The sequence below is a fragment of the Drosophila hydei genome, unplaced genomic scaffold (genome assembly GCF_003285905.1).
Source record: "Drosophila hydei strain 15085-1641.00,03,60 unplaced genomic scaffold, DhydRS2 tig00000149-arrow-pilon, whole genome shotgun sequence".
In the NCBI taxonomy this organism is placed as follows: Eukaryota; Metazoa; Arthropoda; class Insecta; order Diptera; family Drosophilidae; genus Drosophila; species Drosophila hydei.
Window position 1 is genome coordinate 6,814,226 of NW_022045678.1, and position 17,564 is coordinate 6,831,789.

The following is a 17,564-nucleotide window of genomic DNA, read 5'->3' on the forward strand; positions in this document are numbered from 1 at the left end:
AAATAATTCAGTTTATTACTAAATAAAATATAATTTATTTATTTATATTATATTTTAAATAAAACAAACAAAACAAGTCAAATAGCAATACATACACGTATGACCTAGATGTAAAATTTCTAATCACCATTATTATCTTATAATATAAATAAATAAAGACAACACTTTCGGAAGTCCGAATCTTAAATAGTTAAGTCGCTTGTAAATTTAAAAATGACTCAGCTTTTGCTCAATTATTATACATTAAAATAAATATTTTGTTCGCAACGAAAAACGAAGATGACTAATAAAGTTTAATTCTATCATAGTCTGTATTTAAAATACGTGTAAGACTTATAAAAATAAAAAATTCTGTGAACTGTTTGCCAAATTTTTTTTTACAATACCCTAGATTTATTTAAAATACTTGGGGACAAATTGAATTGAGTAGCTACGGCATTAGGATCTTCACATTTAGTGCAGGAGTATATCTGTATGAGCGCCAGGCAGTTCACTTTATAATAAGCTGATTGCATTTACGATTGTTAATTGATTTAACTTTATGGATTCCAAAACTAAATGAGAAGTTAAGATATAAAATTAAAATTCAATTTCAATTGATTCAACAGTTTCGTAAAACGACTTAGTCTATGATTTTTTTATTTTTTATATTTAACAAAAAGTTTTTCTCAGCGGTCAATGAGTGAGTATTATGTGCACAACAAAATAGAACGGTCCAATCTAACAGACCAAATATGTATATATGTTATTAAAGAGGTTACTGAAAGCAGTATAAATAGTCTTCTGTTAAAACCACTGCCATATACTAATTTTATTATTGTATACTATTAAATACATATATATATATATATATATATATATGTATATATGTATATATATATATATATATATATATATATATATATATATATATATATATATATATATATTTATATAAATATATATATAGATTTAGGAAGGACTAAAAAAGGAAGCATGTAATTATACCAACGCGAACGCGGCTCTTTGGGTTGTATATAAGATTAAGATTTTACAAAATATTTGAGAAAAAATTTACAATATACACAATACAACCATCGATCAAAGGATATTTTGTGTAACTTTAAATCTTGTGGCATAAGTACTACATTATATTTTTTTAAGTATAAAGCAATTGATGAGCCATTTACGATTTTTAGATGTCCTTCGTTGGTAAACAACCAGTGTATCTAATTATAATGGTATAACAGTTCAAGTTTTGTGTAATATTATAATAATTAGCCTACTTTATTTACATTGCCAAGGTTTTCTATTATTTTTAACACTGCTACTCAGCAGGTACCATATTTTGCTCCAAGTCTGGCTTAGTGTCATCTGGATCCAAGCTCAAGCATTCTGCAAAGTAATGCTCCATTGAAGAATACACATGCTCTAGCACTCCATTTAAATCATGACCTTCGTCAGCATAAGTCTGTAAATACAAGTAAGCATTATTTTTGGAGTAAAACATATAGATTTACAAAATTATACCTGATATCGATATAATATATTTGCTTCTGTTAATGATTTAGCTAATTGAACACCATGTACGTAGGGTGCTGTAGAGTCTGCTAAGCCGTGGATTAAAAAAAAAGAATTTGATTTAATAAGTCGAGCACGTTGAGTTGCATCAGCTTCTACGTATCCTTTATAGTTTTCTGCAGGTAGACCTAATATGCGTTCAGTAAAGGCAGAATCTAAAATCATTTAAATTGCTTTGTAAACGAAAAACAATGAATTGGTAATAAATTTGTATATCTTACTATAATATAACCAATCTGCAATAGGGGAGATTGATATTCCACACTTAAAGACATCTTGCTGAGTTCCTAAAACCATTGACGTCACATATCCTCCATATCCCCAGCCCCAAATTCCAACTCTTGTTTCGTCCAAGAAACTTATGGTATCCAACAAATATCTTAAAATTAAGACAAATTCAAATTGTTAAAATTGCATATGACGCCTTACTCTCTTTTAGAAATTATTCTTACCTCAAAACAGATATTTGATCTTGAACTTCGACTCCTCCCAAATGACGATATAAAGACTTTTTGCTTTGACCTTTTGCTCCTCTAACATCCAAGCGCACATAAATAACATCATTTCTCGAGGACATGTATGTTCCCCAATCTATTCTAAATTTTTCGGAAACAGACTCGGAGCCCGGCCGGCCATTCCTGGAAAATATAAGAAAATAAGTAAGAGGTAAGATGAAGTCTGATAGCGTGATAATGTCATTCCCATATGTGTGTATTTGCCATAGCGTCTCTAGTATTTGAAATACGTTTTTTACTAATTTATGGGAAAGGGGGGAGTTTCTAAAACCCAAAATATATAAAATCAGTGTATTTACTACAGAACAATTTGATGTTTCCATCTTTGGCAGTATTCAATCTATGCTTAAAAACTAAATCAAATTATATTAATCTAGAGAATTGTAAGTCTCTAGACAGACTCAGCTCGTTGTCCTGATCAAGAATATATCTACTTTATGGGTTCAGGATATAACTAAATTTCATTTTTCATAACTAACAAATATTTATTAGAAAATAATTGTTAAATATTTAGTGAATGCAGTCTTTTTAAAATATTTAATAAATACATACACTTCGACAACAACCGGAAACGCTGCGTCCCGGAGTTCTTCTCGCCAGCTAGGTGGCAAAAGCAATTGCACTTGCGCCCGACTCCCATGCGGCAATGGTATTTCAAATGACCTCTGTATTGGTAATGCTAGTTTTTGTAGCCTTTCTGTGTAGAATGGTCGCGTATCATATAATATTTTCACAAGGCTGTGTGTCTTTTGCGTATGCACTCCAGATACTGGTAATCCTGGACCTTGACACTCGAGAATGTAGAAATCAATTCCATAGTTCGTTGCTAAACCTGTTGATGGTGTTATAAAAGCGTCAAAATGGGAACAATTTGTATAGTAATATCTGCTACTCCATAGAGCTTCGCCTAAATCGCATGTTATACACTGTGGTTCGCTCCTGTTAATAAAAACAAAATTATATTTAATATAATGGAAATCTAAGGAAGACAGTCTACTTACTTTCTGGTATCATCATGTACGGGATCTTTTACTGAATACAAGTGTCTTTGCCCTGGCTTTTTGTCTTGAGTAGCAAGATAATACACCATATGATTCGTTGTATCCCAACACAAGATTTTTAAGACCTTTTAGAATAAATATGACAACATTATTTCTTTTTTATCGAGACGAATTAGGAGCATACTTCATAGCGGCCGTGGGATATTACAGAAATTCTCTGCTGCGATATTGTAATGTGTTTTATATGGGTAAAATGATCATTTCCCGATTCTTGAACGCCAGCCAGTAGTAAGAAACTGTTCCCATCAGGGGAAAATACAGGATGCGGAAAAATATCTAGCCATTCATCTTCAGGCGCCCGCTCGGAATGAATCTTGAAAATAATAATTATTGATCAATTATATTTATATACTTATATATATACTTACTTCTGCACATGCCCAATTTGAATCCTTCGAGCACGTTGCTATTATACTATAATTTTGTGAGCGTACCATAAAAACTACAGATGCTTGATTATTACTACCGGATACCCAGCCAGCTGATGTTATGTAATAATCTCTATGAAAGGAAAATAATAAATGATTTATAAACATTTTATGGAATCTCTATTGCTATATATCAACTTACTGATGAATGAGAGAAGGTGGAGGCCTTAATTTCACTTTATTTATGGACGTAAAATTCGTTATATCGACTATCCACAGCTGAACTTCTGGATTGGCAGTGCCTGGTGTTGGGTATCGTACATTTTTAGTTTCAGGAAATGAGCTTCCCGAAGACATCCCGCTACCAGCAATTATGGCTCCAGATGATAACCAGGGATATGTCATCATCCCGACATGACTATCGTTAAATGAGGCGAAAATAAAGTGACTTCCGTCAGTGGATGACCATATAGCTTCCGGTATATCAAAAATTTCCTCTAAAATAAAATGATTGTTTTATATATATTGTTTGTTAAATATATATTAAAAAAATCTTTATTAATTTTTTCCTTAAACATATTGCATAGTACCTATATGTACTATTGAAAATGTGCCTATTTTTTCAGAATTATAGACGTATAAATGACATGTCCATTATTATATCTCTATACAGCTTAAAAACCTGACTTTAAATATTATTATTAAATATAATATTATATAATATATTTAATATATTATGAAAACCGGAAAATGTAGTTCTAAAACTTTAAAAGATATATATTTTCCAGCTTGCCATGCCCCGTATAAGGTATATATTTTCAATTTCATGTCTCTAGTATTTTAAATAATAGCGGTTCTGTTATATACTTAATATTTTCCGACTTCTCTTTGTTAGACAAGTGTATTCAAGAGTATATATTGAATATATCAAATGGTTTGCGTTCATATAATACGCCTATCAAAATTAATTCATGAACCGAAATTCAATAATAAAGCAGGAAGTAAACAGTTGAAAAATATATAATTACCTTGGTAAAGCCAATCTGGAACTCCGTTATAAATATTATTTTCTTGCCCTGTCATTGTTATTCTTATATCTTCTTCCATGGATGGAGATTGTCTTACAAATATATCATTGTCAGCAACAATAATGATTGAAGTTGTATTTCCCAGCCAAGCAGCATATTGAAGTCGGGTTCTTTGCACCTTCGATGAGTCTTTTAGCTTCACAGGCATATGGTGGTCATTATCTACATCATAGATTGTGTAAAACGCAGTGAACGATTTCTGAAATATCTAAAATTCACGCATTTTTAATGAATTATGAATAGGTACCAGTATTCAGTCTACTTACCTTTTTTACATTATGTCTGAATAGGACATATTTAAGATCATGTGAACATTGATAGCCCCTTACATTTAGTTGACGTATGGTATGGTTTGTAACCAAAATATTAATTGAGTTGACTGATGTATCTAATAGGGAAAGCCCTCCATCATCTGATTGAAATACATATTTCTTCGTTGTCACCCATGATGGCTGTAATCGGGTTGGTGTCAATTCACCTTGCAAATATTCATCGAGAATCATTCTGCGACCTGACCAATATAGTAGTTCATCCACATATCTGTAAAGATATACAACCACTTTTAACAATCAAGAACTACACACATTTATCAATATTAAGAGATTCCACGAAACTGTTTACCAAAGATTACCATGTTTTAAAAATAGTAAGTGTGCTTGGATGGAAGATAAAAATCCTGCACAGCGATATTATTTCATTTATCAATCGCATTATATATATATATATATATATATATATATATATATATATATATAATATATATATATATATATATTATATATATATAAATATATATGGTTATTTGATGCATTATATTGCGAACATTTTAAACCTGAATTGCCTACTGATCTTGCAGGATCCATAGCTAGTTGATGGATTGTTCGGATACCTTAAAATGAAGCAGACTTATTGCTACAGGTTGCGGTATTCCATTTGAAAACTTGAATATCACCGCAAGAGAAGTCTAGCCATAAAATGTACTAAAGCATGGAATTACGAATTGAGATCCTATACATTTTACCAATGTCACCTGTAAGTCTAATCAAAAATTTGCGAAAATAAATGTATGTGCGATATAATGCAGTAAGTTAGAATTACCCAATGATGACTTTGCTTTATAATAATCAAATATTCCGCATAGGGTTTGTTACTCTAGCAACTTCCCAAAATGTATGCACCAAATCATCAAACACATTGTTGTGGTTATTGTAGTCATAACAACTCAAAGAAAAATCCAGCCCCCATGATCAGAAGGACATAAATAAATTGCCAACCAGATCATCTCCCACGGCGTGATGTAAATTTTCAGTCATTTGTCAAAATGCTGACAATTTCATCCTTAATGACCTTTATCAACCATTATTGGAAGAAGTTTTCTCCCAAGTGGCCTGAGCGTCCTTGTCTAATAGCTGGAGAACGATCATTTATTTTATTTATTATCAAATTAAGCGTTTAAGAATAGCAAGAATATTACGACTATCATGGACTGTCAAAAAATGGAATCAATCCGTGTTCTACAAGCTACATCCAGTCTAAAAGGACTCGCAACTTACATTCATCCATTCAGCAGGAACCCAGCTTATGTCCCCTTTTACTCTTATGATGCTGCAGATAAGGCGTTTGTCGCTAAATATCAAAAAAACATGCGCTAAACTGCATATGCAAATGTTATTTTAGTGAAAATGTATGTACCACGCAGAAGAATCCCATAAAGTATAATTATCAGAAAGACAAAATAAGTCAATCTAGCCATACTCGTGTACACCATGCGCAGTAGGACTATACTTTTTATACCCTGATCTTATTGAAAATGGTTAATAAGGGTATAATGGTTTTGTGCACATGTATGTAATAGTCAGAAGGAGGCGTGGCAGACCCCAAAAAGTATTTATATTCTTGATCAGGACAATGGCGTCGATTGAGCCCTGTCCCTCTGTCTGTATGTGTGAACACGTCGATCTCAGTATATAGAAGAACTAAAGACTTGAAATTTGTTGTGGGTCCATGTATAGAACGTGCATATCAAGTTTGAGTCAAATAATCAAAATTTTGTATTTAGTTTAATGTATATTTTGTACAATTTTGATTTTTAACCTATTTTGGATAACGGCTTAAAATTTCCGCAAATTCTTTAAATTTAAATTCAGTTTGAAATAGGGTCAATATGTGAAGGATTTTACATTTTGACTAAGCTGACAATTACTCGAATAGACAATAGATTATATTCTGAAAATGAAAATCCATAAGTAATAGAAGTTATTAAACAAAACGTTTAACCAATTTGCAAAAGAACGGGGCACGCAGCGCCATGCGTACGTGCATTCTTTTCTAGAATCTTTTCTATGATCAAATAATCGCAATTGATTTCACAATCTGTACAATAATGGCGTTGGTAGAGGTGGCACTCGTTGCCGACAAGTTCTGGGTTCGATGCCAGACAGGAAACACTTTTTTAATTTTTTAAAATGCGTAGACACTGTTGGTTCTAATCTTGGTGACGTATTGTCGGTTTTTTTATATTTGATACATTGGAAATATTAAAAAACGCAGATAGGACTGGGATCATTGCATCTCCTAGTCGGGCACCCTGAGCTTTCATAAATGGTTTTCAACAATTTTTTCCATTTTCTTATCATTGATAAGCTTCGGAAATTCAACTTCATTTTCCTTCAAGCTAAGCTTATGAAGGACATAAAAGATGGAAACAGCCAATTTACTGTACGATTTTCTATAATGAATACACAGATTTAGTATATTTATGACTTGGGATACATAAGCTCTATAATACAGCCCAAGATTTAGTATACATAATACAGCTGTATAATACAACCCAAGCTTAGCAGCTTCGTAAGCAGCGCTGTAGGCAGACCGCGTGCTTACGTGCGTGTATGTGGTTATGCACATGTGTAAAGAACACAAGTAAAGAATGTAAAAAGAAGGGTAGGATGAATTAAAATATCGCCTTTTCATACTGTATCTCCTAGTTGACTTGAGCACTGTTACTTGTTAAACTAATAGAAATTGATTTTTAACTTTAAAACATTACAAGAATACCATGCAGAGTAAGAGATCACGTTTAAACATACAACAAAATGTCAGAATCTCAACTATGGTGAAAGAACTATCTTTGAGCCTAACTTGTTGGCGTATTTTAATGTTAGCTATCCATCGTATACTAAGAGAAATACAGTTTGATGGACTCATTAAAGCAAAATAATATACTTACCCCAGTAAATATATAGCAGTTATTATTCCAGCTATTACGAAACTGATAACTAACAAAGAGAATATTATACTACGCCAGTTGTGTCCTTCATCTAAATCTAAATCTTGATCTTTTTGCTTTGGATCCTGAACTTGCAATGTCTCATCCGGTGGAAGTCTCCATGATCCGCCTCCACCTCCGCGATCAGCAGTCACATTGGCATGCATCTTTTTTAAATCCAAGCAGGATGTATTCAAAAAAATAGGTAAAGAATTGAAGTTATGGCAATACGATGTGTGCTTCGGACGGTCTCAGAAGTAAAAAGCTAAAATAGAACAAATAAAAAGAAACAATTTAGTTTATTTTATCTAAGACTATTTTCAAACATGAGTTGAATAAAACTATATATTCTATATATATTTTATAGGATCTGCCACGACTTTGTCTATCTGTTACATTTGAAAATATATATAAGCGTAAAAAAATAACTTTAATGGGGACTCATTACAAATATGACTATTCTCCATTATGGGAGAATTATACATTTTAGAATTTATAAGTATGCTCATGTTAATTTTTGAATATACAAATACTGCAATGCAAATATGAAATAAAGCAGATTTTATGAAAAAGCATCAACACAAGTTTGCAAGTTAAAATTCATTGAATTGTTTGACAAACTTACTTACCTTAACCAAATCATCATGCCGCTATTTTCTTTGTCATCGATTTATATTGATAATTGGGAAAAAAGTCAACAAAAATCCTGAAATATATAGAATTTTATTAAGCTTGCAAGACATAAATAAGCCAACATTTGAATTCTCTTATTATTATTTTTAATTAGCACGCAGCAGAATGATTAAAACGACAGTAATACACAGGATTCTGGTTACCTCCTAGTCCGGCTATCTTATTTATTCTTGCATAATACTTATTCTGGATCCGAAAAATAATAATTTATTCAAGCAATGTTAATTCCAATTTGCCACGCCCTAATAGACCGGCCCTATAATTTAAAGAACTATATGAAATTCACAGACGCATGTTTCAGACTCTACCATACAGAAATGAAACGTAACAGTTAAATTCCTATAGTAAATCTAATTCCCATTGTAATCTGCGCTTTTATCAAAACATGGCTTGTTTGTAATGTATGCATGACAGAATTGTGGAATGAGTGGAGATTTGGGGTAGCATAGACTAGAGCACTTTTACTTGATTTATTTATTGTACAAACATGCTACAGATACCAAACTATAAATTGCACTTAAAAACGCAGGTTGGTCTGGGTTCAAGATATCTACGAGTCGGGTACATCCCAATAGAGCTTTCTTTCTTATTTTTTATATAAAGTAGTTATAAAGAAAGATCGTTGAGTTCCATATACCCACCATCTGCACAATACTCATTCCCGATCTAAGCGCTTCCAAAACTTAAGTGAATGAGTATTACGTAGTCAGTAGGACCTGACTCAAACATTCTAGATAAAGGTAAGCTAGATATTTTAAAAATATATTTAAAGGTAGCAACGAGTTCTTTATGGAATGTGCTGCGCTATTACTGCAAAATTCTTATTATTATGGTCAAAAGTAATAATTGGAAAATACACAAAATAATGATATTTGAAAACATTTTGAAGACTTATTATATACGATCCATAAAACATATTATATGTAACATATAATTCATTTGTATGAGTTCTAGCAATTCTTATATGTTTCTTGTTCTTGTATGTATAATACATTTTCTAATAGGACCACCTGATTTATCAAATACTTCTTTGTTTTTATGTTGCATTTTTCTTACCAATATACATTGATGATCTGGCTATACTGTTTATTTCTGGTGTCATTCACACAATACATATTAAGAATGAAACGTCGTTATGTATGAGTAAATAATTCATGTTGCGTCCTCCATAAAACTATAAATACGATCACAGAATGGAATGTGAATTGTGACTTTTGCAACCTGAAAATAAAACGGATATACTGTTTAAAAAAGTATGTTTAGCAAAATTAAAGTATGAAAGCTCTAGTCGGGGTTCCCGACTAGAATATACCCTGATCATAGTCCTTTCTACGTTTTTAATATTTTCAATAGTTTGTATAGAGCATTAAAAAAAAAAAAAAACAAATAAAAACGTACACAATGACACCCAGATTCGAACCAACGCTGCATACGCAACGCGCATAAACTCTACCAATTCCGCTACTTTATAATTAAAAAAAAAAACAACGTCCTCTCGCCGCCTGGCATCGAACGCAGAACTTGTCGCCAACGAGCCACCACAGCACTGCATGTGCAAGAAGTTGCAAATTTCAGTTTAAGGTGCGGCTATTAATTCATGCACAATTCATTAACAATTTCGATTCTTGGAACAGTAGAGAATACATAAAAATAACACGTGCATAACAGTTTGTTTCATATATTCGATAACTATTCGCATTTAATTGTTATCGAATAAAAACATGATTGAAATGCAGTTAATAAATTATATCTCAGGAGTCTTAAGCGCTAGAGCCTCCAAATTTTGTTTTATGTATACTTTATGCAATTTAGATTTTTTTTTAATTTTGGATAATGGCTCCAAATTTCCCCAAATTTAAGTTTAGTTGGAAATAGGGCCATTATGTGAAGGCGTTTGCATCTCTATATGTAGATTATTTGCTGAAAATTTCATTAAAATCCATTGAGTAAAAGCGGAGTTGGTAGAGCTGATGCGCATTGCGTAGAAATTGTGGGTTCGAATCGTGGTGTCGTACTGTCGATTTTTATTTGGTTGTTTTTTAGTACTCGATACAAACTACAAATATTAAAAAAAACGAACCCTGTGAAGCGGTGATATTTCAATAGCGTAAAGTACATTCACACACATACGCATACCCGCATAAGGATGGGCTTTGCTTTCTGCACTATTTACACAGGGGCATATCTAAGCGTCTCTAGTAATTGAGCTGAGCTACGGTTAAACAAGTATGAGTGAATAACTTTTGCTCTAGACGGATTTTCGTAATGAAAAGTCCCAAGTATTTAAAATGCGATTTTGTGAATTGGGGTGGAACCAATATCCAAAATATACAATATCTCTGTATTCATGACAATAACTTACTCGGTAAATCTGAAGTCTCCAATATTTACGGTATTTAAGCTTAGTTTTAAAAACGAAGCCCATTTATCGATTATTATCGATATTCTTAGATAGGATGAGTTATTGAAAAAAGACCGCTGCGTTCATGACATGGTTAGATCAACACAACTATTCGTCCTAATCAATAATATATATACTTTAAGAAGTCTGCCACGTATCCCATTTTTATACCCTGATCCCATTGAAAGTGGGAAATGGGTGTAATGGTTTCGTTAAAATATATATTTCAGACAGAAGAAGGCGTGGCAAAGCCCATAAAGTCAAGCCGAGTCCATTGAGCCCTAACTGTCCGTCCCTTTGTCCGAATGTGTGAACGCGTCGATCTCAGCATCTATAAGAGCCAGAGACTTGACTTTTTTTGTAGGTCCGTGTCCGTCTATCGATAACCTGATCGAAATGCAGTTTATATACGGCTTAAGAGTCTCTAAATTTTGCATTTATTTTTATGTATATTTTATGCAATTTTTATTTTTGTTATATTTTGAATAACGGCTCCAAATTTCCCAATATGTAAAGTAATAAACTGAGAAGTACTCAATAAAAAATGTAAGTAAAACAGAAGTTATCAAACAAAACGTTTGCCCAAAACCACCTTGCAAGCAGCGCAAAGAGTGCAAATTTTTCCTATGCATGTATATACATGCATTCAAATACGTACATTACGAAATTATCAGTGGCGGTGTTAATGTAACTGGAGGCGGCGATCGTTGTCGACAAGTTCTGGGTTCGATGTCAGGCGACGAAGGGACGTTTTTTTCTGTTTTTTTTTTTTTTTTTTTTTTGTAATTTTAAAGGGGCGGTGTTGGTAGACTTGATACGCGTTGTGTAGGCAATATTGGCTCGAATTTTGGTATTTATTTCTTCTTTTTTTTAATACTCAGTAAACTATGAAAATTTTAAAAATACAAATAGGATTTGGATAAGGATATCTCCTAGATACCCTAGAGCTTTCTTGTTTCTTTTCTTTTTCATTTACATTAAACTATTATATTTCATATTGAATATGAATTGGTTCGATGCTTTCAACGTAAAAGCATAACATTTGGCATTGATCCACACACCAGCAACGTTTAAGTTGATCTAGATAAAATAACGCATTTGTATATATATGATTTTCTCATATTATTCCCTACCTCATAGCAGTATAACTCACCGATTGATTCACGTATTTTACATCTATTTGTCACAAAGCTAAGTTGAAATATTAACAGTTAGTACTCTGACATTATAGACCCCAATTAAATATTTTGCTTGATTTTCAAAAGTTGTATTTCAGAAGTAAATTTAATTTTAACTGTCCTCTAAATAGCCCTGTTACTTAGACAGCTGGCCAACATTTATTTTATCATTCAAATCAAATACATACATACATATTGTTCTCAATTTTAGAGATAAACAGTTATTTAAGTCGAAAACAAAAGTTGTAATAATTGTACATGCAATGCCAACGAAGAATATGTAAATTTACCCATGACGATCAAAATGCATTGTAAGCAGGAAAAAATCAAAAAGCGTTCAACAGCCCTTAAAAATATCATTCCATCGATTTTTAGTTCCTTGAATCAATTATCGAAAACCCTTGCTCATTATCTAAGTTTGCATATGAGCACTTTAGGCATTCTACCTTGAACCCACCCTTGTTAGGCGCCTGATGCTGTTCTGTTGTAACGTAACATGTGGACAAAGTGTACGCTTTTGTACCCAGTATTGATTTAAAATGAATGTAACCAAAAAATGAATCAACTTGTTGAAATGTATGTAACAAGCAGAAGGACGTATGTGTGGCTACTAAATCATCTATTGATCTACATAACAGCTCCCTAACCTTTAGTCTGGCATTTCTTACACATGAGAGTGGGTTAGCTTTAAAGCTCAATTCGTTCTTTCTTTATTTTAACTTTCATTTTTTTATCTTGTTTTATATCTATAAAGACTCAGTATCTATTGTAATTACCAACGAAGCTCTTTTAAGCTCAGTGTTTATTTAGCAACAAAAACACCTTTATCTGATCAATCTTTTAATTTTTGTTCAAACTTTTAAAACTTTGCAGCTCTCAGTTCTAGATAACATGCGATTAAATCAATTAAAGATTGAAGTTGACTTGAACCGCACCTTTTCAATACTTACGAAATTAAATATTAAACCTAGATTTTTAGTACCGGGAAAGGATAAACGGATACATTTATGTTTAGGATGCCAATATAGATTGGTCCAATATGAAAATGAAATGTTCAAAACCAGAATTCTAACACAAGTCGCGCTTGGAATTACCGACAGCTGAATTCAATAAAATGTTTTTCGCAGACAAAATTAATCTGCTATTTACATAATCCCAAACATTGTTTCTTAATAAGTTTTAATACTTTCCATTAGGACACTAGGAGTCAAACCAAAATCTGCTACGCAACGCGCATCACCTCTACTAACACCGCTACTCGATGTTTGTAAAAAAAGCCTTACGTCGACTACAGAACATTTTTCTGGTGTATGGATAGAAGAGATCATTTGCTAGCTATATACGGAAAGATATGGAATTTTGCGGATTTCCACGCCCTAGACACTTAATCTTCATCTTTTTGCCGAACTTACTTAACACACTTAACGGAAATTACCCCAATAGTAGAGCAATTTTTAGTGATTTACACACCATTTCATTAGTTTTTAACTCAAGAAGACAGGAAGTTCAATATGTTCAACAATTATGCATGCTAGCTTGTACAAGTCTAAGGTAAATAAGGATCAGTAACTTTGGGCAGTAGATTGTCCTGTGAGTCCATGTCGCAGCGATCAGTTCATACTTTAAAGATTATAATATTCTGAAATCGAAGCAAAATTAATGGCCCCAAAAGGCTCTAAATCTCAAGAATTAATTTGTAGTTTAGCGCAATGCGATTTAATTTCCTTTAAATATATTAAAGCATGTACATTTCACTTCATTTAAAGAGTGTCTATGGGAGGGAAAAGCTAAATTTTGTAAGTATTAACTTCAGTTAGCTCCAACGATTAGTGACATTATTCTGACACCAAAAATAATAAATTATCAAAATTCCACTCTAACCAAACCAAGTCATTTACAGACTTAAACGTGGTTACCTTGTAGACAATGAATCTTAACAATTTATTGATACTGGCGGAAATGTGGATAACATTTTCTCGGCGACTCTAAATAAATATGCTCGTATAAATTTGCTGATATAACATCATATATTCAATAAATTCTTCACTCATTAATGCTCATTAATGCTAAATACATTTACATTTTCAACATTGAAAAAATATAAGTTCATATTCTTTTGGCTTCTATGTTAAGTAAGCTCTGTAAATATGTATATATGTAGGACGACCGTGCAAGCTTGTTTATATGTGTTTACTTATGAGGGTAGACATATGTACATCCATCCAAATACTCGAGTCACTATACTATATCGGATTTTGATTTACATTCATATAGACACATTAATTTATAAATTAAATCATATTATATGTAAGTAAATGGCAATAACACTTATTACATTTACACTTACATAGAATTCTGAATACCTGTGTAATTACATAAATATTCCTTCATTACGCTACGTTTTTATTTGTAAATCTATAGTATGTCTGTTAATATTCAACTACTCAAATTCGCATTGTAATTAACCTTTTCCGGTAGTGTTATTTCAGAAGTAATTATGTATTTTTGTACATATATATTAGCGTATTTGCACAAACGTGCTCGAGTGTACATATCTTCGTATATATTACATATATATGTATATATACATACGCATGTTTAGGGACTCGTGCGCCAAAAATTTCATGTGTTCATACCTATTCGGTATTTAATATAATTTCATATTTATTTATATACATATACGTATATATATATATGTATATATATATATATATTTATTTATATATTCATAAGCAATGCTTATTCATTTTACAAAACACATTTAAAAGTTAAGTCCTTATTTTTTTACACAATCAAAACCTTCAAATTGTAATTACGTACAGACACACACATAAACATATCTCTATAAAAACATATATGTATGTACATACTTTATTGATAGCCAAAAACACAAACACTGGTTTTCAATAATATTTAGTGGAAGACCATTACCCAGCGACAGGCAATCCGGGACTAAACCTATTTCCAGATGTTGTTTTAGAATTGTAACAAATGTACTGCTCTTGCGAAATACTGAGAGGATTTTTTTGCAACGGCATTCGGGAAATGCTGTAAGTACACTGAACAAAATACTGATAATGTAAAATATGAAAAATGAAAACGTTCGCAATTTCGAAATCAAAGAATTTGCTTAAAATTGATTACCCTCTTATGTATCCTCTATATATTCATATATATCTATATGCACATAAATGTACAGAACTGCATATACATGTATATTTATGTATATATATATATATGTCTTATTTTTTACTTTTTGTTCAGTGTAGGAATGTATACTAATAAACCGTAAGGGTGACTTAAAAAGTATTCCTGAGATTTAAAAAAATTATTTATTTCTCAGAAACTTATAAGAAATATGCAGTAAGTAATATTATTAATTATTTAATTCATATTAATGTTTACGTCTATACATATATTATTATCATATTTCTAAGTTTTATGCTTTAATACCGAAATAAAACAAGTGGTCAAGTGTTGGGAAATTTTCTCTTAAATGAGAGCAATTGCTATGCATGCTCTTTAGGTAAGGAACGAGTTTCCGGGGTAGTTCTATGTTAAGTTTATGTACTTTGCAGAATTAGTTGTCTCCAGGAAGTATTGCATACAGGCTGTCAAAATTAAATTGTGAATTTGTTTTTTTTTTATTTTCAATTGTAAATGATTTTCGAAGACTATTTAATAAATTTTTATCTCTTGTTCTTCTTAAATGAAACAATCGAGTTCTTCTATTGAGTCGAAATTAAATTTAAATTCTCAATAATATTATTAAGCTGTTAAGTTCATCAAATTCTTAAAAGCCCTTTTTCTTTGTAATTGGTTGTCAGATTAGGTTATTGTTATTGTTATTGTGACCATCAGATATTATTGATCGATCTTGTCCGTCCGTCCATCCGTCCGTATTAACGCAGCAATCTCGTAAACTACAAAAGCTAAGAAATTATATATACATATGTATATACCGCATGCAGTACAATATTATTTGATCGAATAGTCCTTATTATCAATAATAATCGATTCGGGTTATAGGCGTATCTAGAATCACTAACTACTCAAGAGTATATATTGCAAGTTTTGAGATCCTAGAATCGTTGCAATAAACCAATGTATAAAATACGCATTTATCATTTTTTTTCGATAACCATTTGTGCCCGTCGTATCCTAGTTGATGATAGTACAAAAATTTCCCCAACTTCTTAAAATTTAAGTTTAGTTGGAAATACCAAGCCAATAGGATATATAGATCATATGCTGAAATTTCATTAAAATCCATTAAGTAAAACAGAAGTTATTAAACAAAACGTTTGGCCAATTTGCAAAAGCTCATGTCAGCAGCGCCACGCGCAGACATTTTTCCTATGCGTGTGCACACATACACTCAAGTGCGTGTATTCTTTTCTATTCGAAGAATCGAAATTGCGATTGAATTGTGCTGAATTAAAGGCGGCGCTCGTTAGCGTTTAGCCTCGGGCTCAATCCACCCGGCGACGAGACATTTTTTATTGTTTTATTTTTTTTTTAATTTTGAAGTGGCGGTGTTGGTAGATTTGGTGCATGTTGCGCAAACAATCCGGGTTCGAATCCTGGTCTCGTAATGTCGTTTATTATTTGTTTTCTTTTTTTTTGAAACTTCGATACAAACTACGGAAAATATTAATAAACGCAAATAGGACTGGGATCAGCGTATCTTTTAATCGGCCACCCCGACTAGAGCTTTCTTTCTTGTTTAAAAAGAAAATTATTATTTATAATATGTATATATATATACATATATATATAAAAGCTTTTGTAAATTAATAGTTTTTGGTTTCGTTAAATTCTAGGTAGCAATACATAAGTGTTTGTGTGTTTACTTCTTTTTTTTTCAAGCTTACCAGCCTTTTCTCGAAATAAACGCAATATTGGCCGTCCTCGTGCGTTTACCTGTTTATCTTGCAGCTCTGAAGATAGAGCCTAGGCCTGGGAGCCGATTTCGCTACGATTTCAAATTACACAAGTGACATTTCTCTGGTCATATTTTGATTCCTATGGCCGACTTCCATTACCGCCACCTTAGATTAGTCCGCCTCAGTAGTCGTTTTACAAATTCAGCGCAAAGTATTGGTATACGCAACGCTGCACACATCCACACGCATCGCATGGTTTTCGTTAAGGACTTGCTTGTGCTCCTCCGCCAGCAGACTCGTGTTGGGCTTTATGCAGATAATGCCTGTATAAATTACCTTACTCTGACTCAAATCGAGAATTTTTTGAAGGTTCTTTAGCAAATCCTGCCGTAACTTCAATTCAATCTATTTCATTTTTCAGGTTATATATTCATGGTCGTTCTTTTTAGCCTTAATTTTATCTTTAATCGCAAGGTAAATTTTTCTCAATATGTCAATATAAACCATTCGGTGAGTTCAGTCGGCATTGACAACAATATTTTTAATTGT

General features: G+C 32.1%; 1 protein-coding gene across 3 annotated transcripts; it reads right to left on the bottom strand.

Annotated features, from left to right (window-relative positions):
* Positions 1-999: 999 nt before the first annotated feature.
* LOC111594747 (dipeptidyl peptidase 4) lies at positions 1,000-17,157 on the bottom strand. Of its 3 annotated transcripts, none has more exons than XM_023308194.2 (15): positions 17,004-17,157; positions 9,607-9,771; positions 8,487-8,563; positions 7,819-8,122; positions 4,859-5,132; positions 4,533-4,800; positions 3,707-4,001; positions 3,505-3,637; positions 3,261-3,449; positions 3,077-3,201; positions 2,628-3,014; positions 2,013-2,198; positions 1,782-1,939; positions 1,510-1,715; positions 1,000-1,450 (listed from the first exon to the last, which is right to left on the bottom strand). In XM_023308194.2, exons 4-15 carry the CDS (start codon positions 8,022-8,024, stop codon positions 1,307-1,309), a joined length of 2,571 nt encoding a protein of 856 aa, XP_023163962.1. In that variant the 5' UTR covers positions 8,025-8,122; positions 8,487-8,563; positions 9,607-9,771; positions 17,004-17,157; the 3' UTR covers positions 1,000-1,306. The 3 variants fall into 3 exon arrangements, with proteins under 3 accessions (XP_023163962.1, XP_023163963.1, XP_023163961.1); XM_023308195.2 differs by lacking the exon at positions 17,004-17,157 and adding an exon at positions 15,061-15,128; XM_023308193.2 differs by lacking the exon at positions 17,004-17,157 and adding an exon at positions 15,000-15,119.
* Positions 17,158-17,564: the final 407 nt, after the last annotated feature.